The sequence below is a fragment of the Anolis carolinensis genome, chromosome 3, assembly GCF_035594765.1.
Source record: "Anolis carolinensis isolate JA03-04 chromosome 3, rAnoCar3.1.pri, whole genome shotgun sequence".
NCBI classification, from domain to species: Eukaryota; Metazoa; Chordata; class Lepidosauria; order Squamata; family Dactyloidae; genus Anolis; species Anolis carolinensis.
In genome coordinates, this window is record NC_085843.1 from 181,015,812 (window position 1) to 181,034,105 (window position 18,294).

The following is an 18,294-nucleotide window of genomic DNA, read 5'->3' on the forward strand; positions in this document are numbered from 1 at the left end:
ACTAAAATATCACAATGAATTTAAAACACTGACTACAAAAACATTGATTATGAAAAGGCAGACTGCGTTGGATAATCCAGAACATTGTATAAGCGAATGTTGGATAAGTGAGATTCTTCTTTAATATGAAATAATTACTGGGATAGAATAATGCAGAACAATATAATCTCTAAAACCAGGACAGTAAATAAACAGGGGAATTCCACACAGGAAACAATCAGGGCCAGCTAACACCTCCCAACAAAGTATTCCCATCATCAAAGTCTGGCAAATCCTGTTTTCTCAGGGCCACAGACAGTAGAAGCACATAAAATATCTGTCAGGACCCTGCTACTAGAGCCTGGATGTGGCTCTGAGTTTCAGGGTCACTGACATTGATAAGACACCTGCGGCTCAGGACTCGGAGAAGAAACGGCTGCTGGACTTGGCGGGGAATTTGCGCGGGGTTTTGCTGAGCGGGAAGAGACTTTTCAAATGAGGGGGAGGGTATATAAAGGATGGTTGGCCGGAGCCTCCCATTCGTGGCTTTTTTGATGTTCATGTTTCCTACAGTAAAAGTTTCTGGTGATAACACAGAGAGTCTCGTGTGTTCATTCAGGAGCGGCTGTGGTGAGCTGACACTAAGCCAAGAATACGGACACCATCCCGCTGTAGCGGTGAGGTGTAACATGCAAGTGGAGGATGAAGAGCTCTTGGGCGCAGGAGGAGGAAGGTCGGAAAGGGCCACTCCCGAGCCGGACGCTGAGTTCCACCAGCTGGCGGCCCTGGCGTCATCCACCGCTTATGCCCAGCCAAATGGGGTAACCCAGAGGCGTGGAGTGGTGCGGGGAGACAGCACCGGAGGAGAGGAAGGCTCACCTTCCCCAGGCCCACAAAGGATGGTGTTTCTGGAGGAGAGGATGTCGGCGATGGAGACCACCCTGGCAGTGATGTCGAGGGCGATGGAGCGCCTGGCGTTTTTGGCGGAGCCAGAGAGAGGAAGGGAACTTCGGGCTGGCTCAATGTGGGACGTGAGCGTGGGAAGCAGCCAGGGCTTTGCAGACCTCCCAGCACCGAAGGGAAGGGAAATGCGAAAGGAGCCCGGCGCCCGGCCCAAGACCCAAACAAGCCTGACGCGGGTGGAGGAGAGTGACGACGAAGGGGAAAAACCTCCGAGAATCCCAGCTACGCTCCCAGCTGAGACCCTGGTGCCCCTGGCGAATGCCGGGCGTGGCACAGGGCCAAGAGAAGCAGCAGCGGGGCCCACTGGTCCGCAAGGGGGCTTGCGACGGGCGGAGAATTGGGGATTGCCACCACAGGGACCCCTACCGAGACGAGAGGAACTAAGGATCGAGTTTGGGGGAGAGTCCTCTGAACTGGATTTTTTCCTGACCACGGTGAGGGGCTATATGGAGGACAATGCTCACACTTTTAGAACGGAATCCAGCCGGATACGGGCCATTGGTGCAGTGTTGAAGAGGGGAGCGGCCAGCTGGTACGTTCAGCTGCACGCGCGGCGCGACCCATGTCTGGGGTCACTCCGACGCTTTATGGGGGCCCTGGAGACCCGTTTCCGAGATCCACTGGAGCAGATCCGGGCGAGGGAGAAGTTGAAGACCGTCTCCCAGGGGCAGAGGTCGGTATCTGAGTATGCGGAGGAGTTCCAATGCCTCGCCGAAAAGGTGCCGGAATGGTCTGCAGTAACAAAGATAGAACTCTTCAAAGAGGGTCTCAGGCGGGAGATCCTCTCCTGGGCGGTGCATCGTGATGAGCCTGACACACTGCGCGGATGGATTCAGCTGGCGGGGCGCGTCGAGACATCGCTGGCCCAGGCGAGGAGGCACCGAGGAGGGCTACAGCAGCGGCCGCAGATGAAAGAGGGGAGCCGGAAGGAGGGATCAACCCCAGCCGGGAGGAGAACGGAGCCGACAGGGAACGTGAGCGCCAGCAGGAGTGGCTGCTTCGTGTGCGGCCGGTTGGGCCACAGGGCTGCCGAGTGCTGGCAGAGAAAAGGGGAAGGCGGAGGCCAGCCCAAACCCAGAGCCGTGGCAGGAAAACGCGCCGAGGAAGAACCACCGATGAGGCACCACTCGGGGGGGTTGGTAAGTCAGGACAAAGCTATGATAGTGGTCCCCATTCAGCTTGAAAATGGCAGCAAACAAGCAACCTGCAAAGCATTTGTGGATTGTGGATGTTCCAGGAACATCATCTCCCCTGAATTAGCCGAGGGATTGGGATGCGAAAGAACGAACCTAGAATCCCCAATAGCTTTTTCGCAGTTGGACGGATCCACAGCATCGGGATCGTTAGCTAAGTACAGTGCCGAAGATGTAAAGTGTAAGATAGGGAGTTGGGAAGGAAAGGTGTCATTTGTGATATCACAAATAGCCAGCTATAATGTTATACTAGGCATGCCGTGGCTGGGGCAGGCCAACCCGCAAATCAACTGGGAGGATAAGAGCATGATCTTCAGGATGAATTTGGAAGAAGGGAGCCAGGAAGTTGAGAGGGAGCCAGGGAAAAGGGGGGAGGAAGACTCTATCAGAATAGCAGAACTGGCAGATAAATTACCCCCAGAGTATCGGGATTTTGTGGACGTGTTTGATGAGAAGGAAGCAGACAATTTCCCACCGAAGCGGAGAGTTGAAGTGAAAATAGAGCTAGTCCCAGGAGCAGAGCTTCCCAAGGCAAAAATATACCCGATGTCAGCTAGGGAAAAGGAGGAACTGAGAAAATACATTGATAAAAACCTAGCGAGGGGTTTCATAGAGCCTTCAAATTCCCCTCTAGGGGCGCCTGTGTTGTTCAGGCGGAAAAAGGACCAAACGCTGAGGCTCTGCATTGACTACAGGGGCCTAAATGCAATCAGTACTGTAAATAAATACCCCCTACCCTTAGTGAAGGACTTGATCGCCCAGTTATCGGAAGGACAGATATTCACTAAATTGGACTTAATTGAGGCCTACCATAAATTGCAGATCAAACCAGAGGACAGGTGGAAGACGGCCTTCTCCTGCGCATTCGGATTATTCAATTATCGTGTGCTCCCCTTCGGTTTGTGCGGGGGAGGGGCCGCGTTCATGCAATTAATCAACGAAGTATTGCATCCATTGTTGTACAAGGGAGTCTTTATTTTTTTAGATGACATATTGATAATGTCTCGAACTAAGGAACAACACGTAGAACTAGTCAGGGAAGTCCTACAAAAGTTGAGGGAAGCGAAACTGTATGCGAAGCTTGCCAAGTGCGAGTTCAATAAAGACCAGATAGACTTTCTGGGGTATAGGATTTCCTCCCAGGGAGTGGCGATGGACCCTGCGAAGGTGGAAGACGTGAGGGGGTGGGAAGCCCCCAAAACACGGAAGCAGCTGCAATCCTTCCTAGGGTTCGCAAACTTCTATAGAACATTTATCAAGGACTTTGCGCGCCTCACTTTGCCATTAACGGATTTGTTAAAAACTAAAGGCAGGGGAGAAACAGCCAAAGTGAAGGCCCCAGGGGCCAAACTGACATGGACAATAGAATGCCAGGAAGCTTTCGAAGCCCTTAAAAAGCGTTTTACTGAGGAACCTGTCCTACAGCACCCTGATATGTCTAAGGCCTTTGTACTACATTGCGATGCGTCAGACCGGGCATATGGGGCAGTTCTGCTGCAGAAAGACGAGGGGGGGAACCTGAAGCCATGTGGCTATCTGTCAAAAAAGTTTAGCGATACAGAAAAAAACTGGCCGATTTGGGAGAGAGAAGCCTTAGCGATTCTAAAAGCACTAGAGTGCTGGAGACACTTTCTGGAAGGAAGTGGAACACCGTTTGAGGTGTGGACTGATCATAGAAATTTACAGTATCTAAGATCCCCTCGTAAACTATCAGCGAAGCAAATTAGATGGGCCCAATATTTCAGCCGTTTTGATTTCAGACTCAGATTCTTCCAGGGGAAACATAACATACTCGCTGACGCTCTCTCTCGGATGCCTCAGCACGGGGGAGGAATTCAGGAATCTGAAGGGAGCCTGTTCCTAGATAAGCAGTGGGGCCTGGCAGTACTAACTCGAGCACAAGCGGCCAAAGAAAACAAACGTACTGCCATTTCCACGGGGGGAGGAGAAATATGGGAGGAAGAGTTGAAGCGAGCGTATGGAATGGACGAATGGTTACAAACTAACAAGGAAAAGGGAGAATTGTGTGGGGATTTGGTGTTTGTAAATAAGAAATTGTATATTCCTGAATGTTTAAGACGAGAAATGTTAAGGAAGTGCCACGATAACAAGGGTGCGGGTCATCTAGGCCCCACCAGGACTATTAAACTGTTGGCCAAACAATGCTGGTGGCCCGGAATGAGGAAAGACGCCAGGGGGTACGTCACGCAGTGTGAATTATGTGCAGAGGGAAAAACACCACCGGGGAAGCCCCAGGGGCTATTGCAGAAGGTGGTGGAGCCCATGAGGCCATGGGAATGCGTGGCCATGGATTTTGTAGGCGAACTACCCCCCAACAGAGGCCACAGATACATTTGGACAATATTGGACCTATTCTCAAAACAGGCACACTTTGTGGCCCTGCCGAAACTCCCCTCAGCTGAAAAACTTGCTGATTTGTATGTGAAGCATGTATATCACCTACATGGGTGTCCCGACAAAATAATTAGCGACCGGGGAGTCCAATTTACTGCAAAATTTTAGGGAAAATTCTTACAGCTGTTAGGAGCAGAAAGGAACCTGAGCTCGGCTTTTCATCCCGCAACCAACGGGGGAGTCGAACGCACCCAACAAACACTGTGCCAATTCTTGAGGATGTACACCAATTATAGACAGGATGATTGGGCGGACCTTCTACCGTTTGCTGAGATGGCTTTTAACGGGGCCGTACATTCGGCCACAGGTCGTGCCCCATTCGAAATAGTATACGGACAGGAGGTGGCACCTTTCCCCAGGCTACCCGAGTGGAAGGAAGGAGAGGGCCAGACCGACAAGGAATGGCCGGCCAAAATTAAGCAAGGGTGGCAGACCGTGGTGGAGGCATTGCGGGAAACACAAAAGAAGTACAAGCTCTTTGCCGATCGTAGGCGCCGAGAGGGGGACAAATTGGGCGAAGGGGATCTGGTTTGGCTGAGCACAAAAAACCTGAAATTGGGGTTCCCATCTAAAAAATTGGCTCCACGCTATATAGGGCCGTTCAGGGTAGCAAAAAGAATAAACGAAGTGACCTATGAGCTGAGGCTACCCAAGGACCTAGGAAAGGTACACCCGGTATTCCATTGCAGCCTGTTAAAAAAGTATAAAGGAACTCTGGACAGCGGAGAACAATAGTTGTGTTTAATCTTTTCCTTCCAGGACGAAGGGGAGGAGGACGCCATGTCAGGACCCTGCTACTAGAGCCTGGATGTGGCTCTGAGTTTCAGGGTCACTGACATTGATAAGACACCTGCGGCTCAGGACTCGGAGAAGAAACGGCTGCTGGACTTGGCGGGGAATTTGCGCGGGGTTTTGCTGAGCGGGAAGAGACTTTTCAAATGAGGGGGAGGGTATATAAAGGATGGTTGGCCGGAGCCTCCCATTCTTGGCTTTTTTGATGTTCATGTTTCCTACAGTAAAAGTTTCTGGTGATAACACAGAGAGTCTCGTGTGTTCATTCAGGAGCGGCTGTGGTGAGCTGACAATATCGCAAACAACATCACTCTGAAAACAAGGGTATTCCAGACAGGAAACAATCAGGGCCAGCTAACACCTCCCAACAAAGTATTCCCATCATCAAAGTCTGGAAAATCCTCTGTTTTCTCAGGGCCACAGACAGTAGAAGCACATAAAATATCGCAAACAACACCACTCTGAAAACAAGGGAATTCCAGACAGGAAACAATCAGGGCCAGCTAACACCTCCCAACAAAAAATTCACTCAGGGAGGAAACAGCCAGGCTTTAAAGCTGCAAGGCCATTACATCCTAATCATTTTTCCTAATTGCAGCATTCATACTTGCCTCCAACAAACAAAAAAACCCAATCAGAAATATTGTATATTCACAACCTTTAGGAAATAATATCACCTGATGGTGCAGCGTGTCGAAGCGCTGAGCTGCTGAACTTCTGGACTGAAAGGCCACAGGTTTGAATTGGGGGAGCGGAGAGAGCCCCCACTGTTAGCTCCAGCTTCTGCCAACCCAGAAGTTCGAAAACATGCAAATGTGAGTGCATCAATAGGTACTGCTCCGGTGGGAAGGTAACGCCGCTCCATGTAGTCATCCCACATGACCTTGGAGGAGTCTACGGACAACGCCGGCTCTTCGGCTTAGAAATGGAGATGAGCACCAACCTCCAGAGTAAGACACGACTGGACTTAATGTCTGGGGAAAACCTTTACCCTTGACCTTAACTACCACCAATTCCTCAATACTTTATTTCCCATACCACCATACTTCGCCACAGCAACGCGTGGCCGGGCACAGCTAGTATATTATATTATTAGCATAACACAATATTAGCATTATATATTACTATATTGAACTATACCACTATACTATTATATAATATGTAATATATAACATACAATTAATATTATTATATGGTATTACTATTAGTATTATATTGTATAACATAATACTATTAAAACTGATATAAAAATATTATATTATAAAACTGAGGGTGGGGGCCATGTAAATGACCTTGGAGGGCCGCATCCGGCCCCCGGGCCTTAGTTTGGGGACCCCTGCCTTAAACCATCAGAACATGAAGAATGATTCCTCTGTTGACTATTATGCTGTGGTCACAACATCACCTGAACACTTATGAGGATATACATATGCTAAGCACAGAATGTAGTCATGATTCTTTGCATTCATGTTACTTTCTCAACTATATATTACTATAACACCAATGTAATGTAATGTAATGTAAACTTTTATTACAGCTCATATCAAGGGCACCCAGTCCCGTACATCCATATGAAATCTGAGAGGTTATATACTTCGGAATTAATAAAACTCCTATAAAACTAAATCATTGACAAAATTTAAAATCTAGGCTAAAAACTTCAATATTAATATAAACCCTTATAAAATTGAATCATTGACAAAATTTAAAATCTAGGCTGAAGATCATATACCAGTACCATTAAGACCCAACTCAACTCACAGGATCACCCTATAACACCAAGGTATGCAATAAAATAAATCCCGGGAGCGGCTTGAGCGCCCACTGTTAGCTCCAGCTCCTGCCAACCTAGCAGTTCAAAAACATGCCAATGTGAGTAGATCAATAGGTACCGCTCTGGTGGGAAGGGAATGGCACTCCATGCAGTCATGCTGGCCACATGACCTTGGAGGTGTCTACAGACAACGCCGGCTCTTCGGCTTAGAAATGGAGATGAGCACCAACCCCCAGAGTCAGACATGACTGGACTTAACGTCAGGGGAAACCTTTACCTTTACCTTATGCAAGAAAAACCACAGTTGCTTTAGCCTTCCTGACCTCATAGGCTAAAGCAAGGGTCCTCAAACTTTTCAGACAGTTCATAGTCCCTCAGACTGTTGGGGGGGGGGGGGGCAGATTATAGTTTGAAAAAAAATTCCTATGCACATGGCACATGTCTTATTAGTAGTGCAAAACATGAAAGAAAAATACAATATTTAAAATGAAGGACAGTTTTAACGAACATAAACATACCAGTGTTTTGATGGGAAGTGTTGACCTGCTTTTGGCTGATGAGATGGTCAAGTTAATTAAGGATTATTGTTGTTTTTGTGTGCCTTCAAGTCGTTTCAGATTTAGGGCAATCCTAAATCTAAAATTTGGGGCGGGTCCAGGTAAATGGAAAGAAGTGACGAGTAGAGTTCCATAAGGGGGATTCTGTCCTGGGACCAGTTCTGTTCATCTTTATTAATGGCTTAGATGAAGGGTTAGAAGGCACGATAATCAAGTTTGCAGATGACACCAAATTGGGAGGATAGCTAATACTCCAGGAGGCAGGAACAGAATTCAAAACGATCTTAATGGATTAGAGATGGGCCGAAATTAACAAAATGAAGTTCAACAGGGACAAATGCAAGATACTTAGGCAAAAAAAATGAAATGCAAAGATACAGAATGGGGGACTCTTGGCTCGACAGTGGTACGTGTGAAAAGATATTGGAGTCCTCATGAACAACAAGTTAAACATGAGCCAACAATGTGATGCGGCGGCAAAAAAGGCCAATTGGATTTTGAGCTTTGCGAGTGCAGCATTTTTCCGTATGAAGCAGAGAGTGTTTGACATCCATAGAGATACCAAGGTGCTTGTTTATAAAGCCATTGTCCTCCCAACCCTGCTATACGCCTGCGAAACGTGGATGGTCTACAGACATTACACCCAACTCCTGGAGTGTTTCCATCAGCGTTGCCTCAGAAAAATCCTGCAAAACTCTTGAGAAGACAGGCAGACAAATGTCAGCATGCTTGAGAAACCAAAGACCACCAGCATTGAAGCGATGCTCCTACGCCATCAACTTTGCTGGAATGGCCACGTCCGAATGCCCGATCACCTTCTCCCAAAGCAGCTACTCTACTCCGAACTCAAGAACAAGAAACGGAATGTTGGTGGGCAGGAAAAGAGATTTAAAGATGGGCTTAAAGCCAACCTTAAAAACTGTGGCATAGACACTGAGAACTGGGAAGCCCTGGCCCTTGAGCGCTCTAATTGGAGGTCAGCTGTGTCCAGCAGTGCTGCGGAGTTCGAAGAGGTACGAATGGAGGGCTTAAAGGAGAAATGTGCCAAGAGGAAGGCCCGTCAAGCCAACCCTGACCGAGATCACCTTCCACCTGGAAACCGATGTCCTCACTGCAGGAGAACATGCAGATCAAGAATACATCTCTTCAGCCATCTACGGATCCATCCCCAAGATAACGAAGATGGAGGACCATCATCCTTGAACTATGAGGGATCACCTAAGTAAGTAAGTAAAGTAATTAGTGTCTAGATCCAGGGAAGTCATGCTCCCCCTCTATTCTGCCTTGGTCAGACCACACCTGGAATACTGTGTCCAATTCTGGGCATCGCAATTGAAGGGAGATGTTGACAAGCTGGAATGTGTCCAGAGGAGGGCAACTAAAATGATCAAAGGTCTGGAGAACAAGCCCTATGAGGATCGGCAGAAGAGAAGGCTGAGAAGAGACATGATGAGGGCCATGTATAAATATGTGAGGGGAAGTCATAGGGAGGAGGGAGCAAGCTTGTTTTCTGCTGCCCTGCAGACTAGGACATGGTACAATGGCTTCAAACTAAAAGAAAGGACAGTCCACCTGAACATTAGGAAAAACATTCTCACTGTGAGAGCTGTTCAGCAGTGGAACTCTCTGCCCAAGAGTGTGGTGGAGGCTCCTTCTTTGGAGGCTTTTAAGCAGAGGCTGGATGGCCATCTGTCAGGGGTGCTTTGAATGTAATCTTCCTGCTTCTTGGTAGGGAGTTGGACTGGATGGTCCACAAAGTCTCTTCCAACTCTATAATTCTATGATTCTAAATGACCTTGGAGGACCGCATCCAGTTTGGGGATCCCTGAGCTAAAGCAACGGAACCTCGGGGTTCTTTCCATGTTCTTTCCATGTTTTAGGGTGGGAGAATGAGAACAGATTTCTAAGTAATACTTACCGTATACTCGAAGATAAGCCGAGTTTTTCAGCCCTTATTTATGTGCTGAAAAAGCCTCCCTCGGCTTATAATCGGGTCAAGGTCAAGCCAGGCAGCGGAGCTTTTCTTTTCCAAAACCTCCCTTCTTTGCTTCTCCTCCCAGGCTGGAGTTATCTTATTTTTTAAGAGAGAGAGAGAGAGAAGGGAATGTTTTCAAAAGCGAAATGAGAGTGAGTGAGAGTCTCTTGCAAGCCAGGAAGAAGAAAAAATATTGCATGGCTGTAAGGGGAAGAAAAAGACAGACTCTTGCAAATTTGCAGGATTTATTATTATTACTACTATTATTGCAAGAACATTTGAGTCAATAGGGAGGGAAGGAGGGAAAGAAGAGCAACAGAAGGTGTGTACAGTAGAGTCTCACTTATCCAACACTCACTTATCCGACGTTCTGGATTATCCAATGCATTTTTGTAGTCAATGTTTTCAATATATCGTGATATTTTGGAGCTAAATTCATAAATACAGTAATTACTACATAGCATTACTGCGTATTGAACTACTTTTTCTGCCAAATTTGTTGTCTAACATGATGTTTTGGTGCTTCATTTGTAAAATCATAACCTAATTTGATATTTAATAGGCTTTTCCTTAATGCCTCCTTATTATCCAACATATTCGCTTATCCAACATTCTGCCGGCCCGTTTATGTTGGATAAGTGAGACTCTACTGTATTTCTTTTTATTCCTAAGGAAATAAAAATGGGGTGGGTTTTTTGGGAGAGGAAGGGAAGTTTTTAAAAGCCTTTTCTGGCTACTTTTAGAGTTTGAAAAGGGATAAATAAAAGAGGTGGGAAAGGGGAGGAGAAAAGAGGCCAAAGTTGTTTTTAGGAGGGCTTTGCTTGCATTTCTTCCTTGGGCAAATGCATGCCCCAAAGCTTGTAAATAATATATAGATTTTCCCCTACAAATACATTAATATATAAATTTTACCCTCATATGTTTGCAAGCCTCTGCAAGTCCTATAAAGATATAATTCTCTATATATAGAGCAATGTCTAGATAGATAGATATTAATATAGATATAGGCCTTTTAAATATGCACACACAGATGTCTCGATAGATGTAAACATAGATAAATGGGACTTGCAAATACTGTAGGAGGTAAATGCACAGAGGATTTGCAAACTTTTCAGGGGGAAATGCAAATGTGAAATTAGTATATATAATTATAGAGCTATATCTAGCTCTGCATTGATTATATATGCATTGAATGTTTGCCTGTTACTATGTTGAAAGCCGGCCTGAGTCCCCATGGGGAGATAGATAGAACAGGATACAAAGGGAGTTGTTGTTATTGTTGATGATGATGATAATGACGATGATTATTATAAAGTTATTGTTGATACCATATGGTTTTTGTTGACCCTACTTATACACTTACAGAGTTAACTTGCTGTTTTTCTTTGAAATACGATAAATATTCAAGAAACATTTACCCCACTTATGCCTCTGTTAATGTAATTTTATTGGTATCTATTTTTATTTTGAAATTTACCAGTAGCTGCTGCATTTCCCACCCTTGGCTTATACTTGAGTCAATAAGTTTTCCCAGTTTTTTGTGGTAAAATTAGGTGCCTTGGCTTATATTCGGGTCGGCTTATACTCGAGTATATATGGTACATAAAGAAAGATGTTTATTTAGGCTGGCAACAGGGAGAGATAATTTTTAAAGTCACATCAGTGCCCCTGCTCCTTGTGGCAAGCTGATTGTTTTGCAACAGAAGAGTGCTAAACTTGTGGATGAGTTGCCGAGAAAAATTAAAACTTGCTTTGGAAAACAAACATGTTCTCAGGAAATCTATAGGCACCATTAAATTTGTTAGATAGTTATTTTGTTTTTCAAAGAAATCAAAAAGCAAGTGGGGAATAAAATCTCTTAAACTATAAATGATGCATGTGTGCACTTTGTTTAAGTTATTCACATTCTCTTGGACCTTCTGCACTGGTATAAGGCCCCTGGAGTGAGACAAACATGAACAACCATCTGTTCTTTTTGCCTGCAAAATGGCAACTCTTCTTTGCTGCCTGTCCCCCTTCTCCTCCCCATGCAAACACAACTTGCATCCTCCTCCAAGTGTATCTTTGATGGCAGCCAAGCAACATCAGTGACTGCCATACAAGAGAATAAGGCTCCCCCCCCCTCCTTCCTCTTTTTTAAAGCCATCCTGCATGGGAAAGAGCTGCTTGGTACCCAAGGAGTTAGCTGTCTATTTACATATTTGAAACAAAATGTGCCTTTTCGATGCTTTCACTTGGTGAAAAGAAGTGGCAAGGAGCAAAAAGGGGGAGGAAAATGAAAAGAGGGATATGGAGGGAGAGAGACTGAAGAAGCCCTGAGGGAGCATTCATAGTGCCAAAGGGAGGTTCGTTTTCTAGAACCATCTGTCAAGATCCAGCTGGAACATACGCACTCGTTCCCTTTGTTTGCAACCTAAAACTCCCACTTCCTCAAATATGTATCTATATGATAAAAATATTCAGTAAAAAATTATGAGGTGTAACAGGCTCTTGGGAGTTGACGCCACAGCTGTACTAAACATTAGCTAGTGTTTGGGTTTTGTTATAAATGAGCAAATTTGTAGTGGAAGGTCTATTAAAACTATTATTATACATAAAGGGCCATGTGTTGTGCTGTTATAAGATTGCCAGGGAAGGAGTAGAAAAATGTGGCTTCAAATCTTCACTCAGCCCCACAACCTTTGGCCAGTCTTTTGCATCCTAACCTCTCTGTGTTATTGTGAAAAGAGAAGGAGAAGTGAGAAAAAGATGCAAACCATCTTGACCTCCTTGGAGTAATCTTGGGAAATGACATTATAAACAACATGCAAAAGCAGAGTACCTTTGAGTCTCAGATCCTGGACAAACAGGAAGAAAACATTACCTCCAGCATCACCTTCAAAACAAGGTGAAGGTCTAATGGAATTTAAATGGCTGTTGGACATGATGAACCTTCAGTCTGGCCTACAAAATCCTCTTCCATGTTCAGTAAGGTAAGAAGGAGCCTCCGATGGCCAAGGGGATAAAAGCCTCGTGACTTGAAGGTTGGGTTGCCGACCTGAAAGCTGCCAGGTTTGAATCCCACCCGGGGAGAGTGCGGATGAGTTCCCTCTATCAGCTCCAGCTCCATGCAGGGACATAGAGAGATGCTTCCCACAAGGATGGTAAAACATCAAAAACATCCGGGCGTCCCCTGGGCAACGTCCTTACAGACGGCCAATTCTCTCACTCCAGAAGCAACTCCAGTTGCTCCTGATACGGGGGGAAAAAAAGTAAGGTAAGAATGCTGCAGTGGAGAGAGTGCATCTATACTGTAGAATAGTTTGACACTACTTTAACTGCCATGACCGAATGCTATGGAATCATGAGAACGATAGTTTGGTGAAGCACCAATACTCTTTGGCAGAGAAACCTAAAGACTTCACAACTACAACTTCTACAATTTCATAGCATTTAGCCAGCAGAGTTAAAGTGGTGTCAAACTGCATTAATTCTAGTGTAGATGTGCTCAGAATAATTTGTGAAGATCTGTATTTGACAAGTATCACTACCTTGATCATCCTAACGGCTTCCTCTGCACTGGTAATCTCAGTGTTGGACTTCTGCAATGCACTTTACATTGGGCTACCTTTGTACCAAGTTTGGAAACTCCAGTTAGTTCAAAATATGATAACCAGATTGGTTACAGGAACATCCAGGATTGAGCATATTACACACATACCATAGTCACTCCACTGTCTGACAATTTGTTTCTGGAAAAAATACAAAGTGTTGGTTTTGACCTTTAAAGCCCTACATGGTTTGGATCCAGGTTACTTACAGTATGATGTGTGATGTTTATGTTGGCTGTGAATGTTTTATGTTATTGTTTTTGCACTTTTTTATATTTGTGTATTGTACCTTGAGTGCTTTGTGAGCTGCCCTGAGTCCCTCTGGGAGATGGTAGCTGGGTATAAATGATGATGATGATGATGATGATGATGATGATGATGATGATGATTGTATGACACAGCAAACAAGATAGATATGCTGGATTTTGTTTCACAAAATCACAAGTCGAACACTCCCCAAGTGTCTAGGACTATGTGATGTATTTTCGGATGATGCGTGCAGATCCCAGTAGGATGGCCTTTTGCGGTTGGCAGATTGTAATTTTGTCAATGTCTATTGTTTCCAAATGCCGGCTGAGATCTTTTGGCATGGCACCCAATGTGCCAATCATGACTGGGACCACCTGCACTGGTTTCTGCCAGAGTCTTTGAAGTTGAGGTCCTGATAGCGGCAGAGTTTTTCCTGTTGTTTTTCGTCAATGTGACTGTCACCTGGGATGGCAACATCAATGATCCAACCCTTTTTATTTTCCACAACTGTGATGTCTGGTGTGTTGTGTTCCAAAACTTTGTCAGTCTGGATTCGGAAGTCCCACAGTATCTTTTTTATTTTATTATTTTATTATCCCACATTATTATTATTATTATTATTATTATTATTATTATTATTATTATTATCTCCTCCTCACTTTTAAGCACTATCATGATTTTCTGTACTCACCAGATGCAGAATGGTATTGATTGCCTTTGACAGTTGTGTAGAAGGGAATTTGAGCAGGTGTAATATAGCCATCCCTATTTCACTTATGGCCATCTTATTTATTTTCTATACATTGATGCTTATTTATTCTTATCATCTTGAAAGCACAATACATACAAAGAAAGAACAAAAGAATGGAAAGAGTGAGATAAGCTCTAATGTCTTTATCTCCTTTTGGATGTGTTTACATGAATTTAAAAAATCATACTCACCTCAAGGCTGGAGCTGGCAATCTTCATGAGTCACTGCAACTTCTAGTAAGAATCTAGATGTTTAACCCTTAACTCTACTTTTCTCCACAGTAAGCAAAGCTGAGAGATACTCTGAATATTACAGGAAACTCTGAAGTGTTCTCGGGTATTATGGCCATCTTGGCAACTCAACAGAGGTCCATTTGGCTCGATCCATTGTCTACATCAGGGGTCCCCAAACTTTTTAAGCAGAGGGCCGGTCCACAATCCTGTTGAGGGGCCGAATTATCATTTGAAAAAAATACAAACAAATTCCTATGCATACTGCACATGTCTTATTTGTAGTGCAACAACAACAACAACAAAAGAATACAATATTTAAAAATAAAACAATTTTTACCAACATAAACCTATTAGGATTTCAATGAAAAGTGTGGGCTTGCTACCAGAGGCGGTCCAACCATAAGGCGAAATAGGCACTTGCCTGTGGCGCCATCGTCCCAGGGGCGCCATCGTCCTGAGAGGAGGGCACCACTCTCCACCTCCTTCTCTTTTGGGCCTTCCGGCGGCCACGCTGGGCCTCCTGGTGCCCGTGCTGGGCTTTCCGGCTGGCGCAGACCCACCTTCGCACCATGGGAGCCCACCTTTGGGGCCTTCAGAGATTGTGAGGTCTGTGGGAACTTGGAAGCTAGGTATGTGGGGTTTATATATCTGTAGAAGGTCCAGGGTGGGAGAAAGAACTTTTCTTTGAAGTAGGTGTGAATGTTGTAATTAATTACCTTGATTAGCATTTAATGGCCCCGTGGCTTCAAGGCCTGGCTTCTTCTTGACTGGGAGAATCTTTTTTGGGAGGAGTTAGCTGTCCCTAATTGTTTACTGTCTGGATTTCTTCTGTTTTCAGAGTGTTGTTCTTTATTTACTGTCCTGATTTTAGAGGGGGTTTTTTTAATACTGAGGGCTATCTGGGTTATCTAAGTCCACACTGCCCTATATCCCTGTTCAATGTTTAGTGCTAAATTTGCAAATATAGTAATTCCTACATAACATTACCATGTATTGAACTGCTTTTTTCTATTGATTTGTTGTAAAACATGATGTTTTGGTTCTTAATTTGTAAAATCATAATGTAATTTGATGTTTAATAGGCTTTTCCTTTATTTTTCTTTATTATCCAACATTTTCGCTTATCCAACGCTTTTATTTTTCAGTGATTGGTTTGGGGGGGGGCGCCAAAATTCTGTTCGCCTACACTTGAAAAATACCTAGGGCCGGCTCTGCTTGCTACTGGCCAATGAGATAGTCAGGTTAATTAGGATTGTAGTTGTTGTGTGCCTTCAAGTCATGTCAGACTTTGGCTGAGCCTAAGTCTAAAATCAATTATTTATTTACTGCATTTATTTACTACACTTATATCCCACCCTTCTCACCCTGAAGGGGACTCAGAGCAGCTGTATGTACATATAATATATTATATTATTAGCATAACACAATATTAGCATTATATATTACTATATTGAACTATACCACTATACTATTATATAATATGTAATATATAACATATAATTAATATTATCATATGGTATTACTATTAGTATTATATTGTATAACATAAGATTATTATCAATATTATATGTATCTACAATATATTATATTATTAAAACTGATATAAAAATATTATATTATAAAACTGAGGGTGAGGGCCAGGTAAATGACCTTGGAGGGCCGCATCCGGCCCCCGGGCCTTAGTTTGGGGACCCCTGGTCTACATGTACACTATCATGGGCCGGGCTGTGGCGCAGCTGGCTAGTAACCAGCTGCAATAAATCACTACTGACCGAGAGGTCATGAGTTCGAAGCCCGGGTCGGGTTAAGCCCCCAACCATTAAATAGCCCAGCTTGCTGTTGACCTATGCAGCCCCGAAAGACAGTTGCATCTGTCAATTAGGGAAATTTAGGTACGCTTTATGCGGGAGGCTAATTTAACTAATTTACAACATCATAAAACTGCCAGCAAAACACAAGGAAAGGAATGAGGATATACAGCCTCTAGTGGACAGTGAAGCAACAGCTCCCCCTGTGGCCGGAATTGTGAAGCTGGAAAAAAAAGTTAAATGCCTCTGTGTCTGTCTATATATGTTGTTTGTCTGTTGGCATTGAATGTTTGCCATATATGTGTTCATTGTAATCCGCCCTGAGTCCCCTTCAGGGTGAGAAGGGCGGAATATAAATACTGTAAATAAATAAATAAATAATCCTTACTCTGCATTGATCAACACAGGGAAGAGGATAGGTTGTCTTTGTGTTGCCACCATTGCTGCTCACTGGCCACTGTGCTCCCTGTGAGGATGTGATGATCACCGTCACATCTGCTGCAGTCATAATGGGACACCTTCCTGAGTTACGCATTGGACACTGGCTACCAAATAGTATGCATGGTTTCATTCAACAAATAGAGCCTTTCCTTTTGCCTTCCTCTGAAGCTAAGAGGGTTTTCATAGCCAAGTGGGGATTCGAATCCTAGTCTCCAGCATCGTAGACCAACACACACCAGTACTTCCTACATCTTTGGGAAACTAAGGTAACATATTACTTTACTCTCTTCGGAGTGTGGCGTTTTGGCAAGCTGAAGCATAGTGATAAATTTACATTTGTTTGTACAACACCAAGCATCATAACTGAAAGCTTTTGTTGTAAAAACTGAAGTGCAGTTTGGTGTACTTCACCTCTTCAATTCCGCCATTAAAACATTTTTTCCCTTTGCAAAGATACACATGTTGAGCCATAAGAAGCAAACTGTTGACAGATGGTGCTGAAATACTAGCCCCATAACTAGGACTTTATTTTCATACAGCCTTGCTAATTGCCAATAAAACCATGCTGTGATGTTGCCACATCTAATTCCATCATATATGTTTTTTAAACTTACTTTGAAATCCAATAGTAAATTCTCATCTCCTAAAGACAAACATTCTTCTCACCATACACTGCCATTTTACTTTTAGGAAAAGGACAAGAAATCTGATGAAGGAGCCTAACTTTGAATGGGAACTTGCTGTCCAGATCCCTAACACACTTTTACACTGCCGATATTTAAAAATCTCTAAAATCAGGACAGTAAATAAAAAGCTACACTCAGAAAACAAGGAAATTCCAGACAAGAGACAATCATGGCCAGTTAAAACCTCCCAACAAAGGATTCCCCCAGGCAGGAGCAGCCAGGCTTTGAAGCTGCAAGCCAATCAAGCTGGCCAGTTGCAACATTCACAGACAAGATTTCTTTCTCCCACCCTGGACATTCCCAGATATATAAACCCCACTGGCCTAGTTTCCAACAGATCTAAGAATCTCTGAGGATGTGGGTGAAACGTCAGGAGAGAATGTTTCTGGAACATGGCCATACAGCCCAGAAAACTCACAGCAACCCAGGACTCACCTTGGTTGTCCCATGATGTACTCCAAATTCCAGCGAGTATCCCAGGTTTTCTTGCTTCAATCCAATTTTTCCCATTTTAGGGGGGGAAATGTGGAAATTCTGGAGTATCCTTGTGCTCCCCAGGAGTTGAACAGCAGGATCAGGTTGAATTTGACACTACATTATTACCCTTTCCCTACACTGATCAGTGCAAGGAAAGAGTGATGGTAGGAATGTCTGTCTGGACAAAGGGTTGGGCAGAAATGAACCCAATCCATACCACCAGTAACTCTTACTGGGCATTTGCATTTGCTTTATTATTGAATTTAATTAATAGATATAAGAATTGGAATGACTGATGTAATTCATGTAGATTTCAAGAAAATGTACTTTTGAAGTTTGTCCACTTACTATCCATTGTGTGACTGTTTTGTTTTGTTTTGTATTGTGTCAGAAGCAACTTGAGAACATACT

The 18,294-nt window shown here is 44.1% G+C and overlaps 1 protein-coding gene and 1 long non-coding RNA gene across 3 annotated transcripts in view; one reads left to right on the forward strand and one right to left on the reverse strand.

The window, feature by feature from the left end:
- LOC103279407 (uncharacterized) overlaps positions 1 to 18,294 on the reverse strand; it is a 136,320-nt gene that overhangs the window by 69,125 nt on the left and 48,901 nt on the right. The window contains exon 1 of one of the 2 annotated variants that reach the window (XR_010004512.1): positions 14,430 to 14,615. The exons of the other annotated variant lie outside the window; for it this stretch is intronic. This is a non-coding gene — a long non-coding RNA (uncharacterized LOC103279407). Of the gene's footprint in view, positions 1 to 14,429; positions 14,616 to 18,294 lie in introns of those variants that run through there. 2 annotated transcript variants of the gene reach the window in all.
- LOC134297681 (uncharacterized) lies at positions 319 to 5,646 on the forward strand. Its single transcript, XM_062975867.1, has 2 exons — positions 319 to 2,081; positions 5,310 to 5,646. Exons 1-2 carry the CDS (start codon positions 498 to 500, stop codon positions 5,349 to 5,351), a joined length of 1,626 nt encoding a protein of 541 aa, XP_062831937.1. The 5' UTR covers positions 319 to 497; the 3' UTR covers positions 5,352 to 5,646.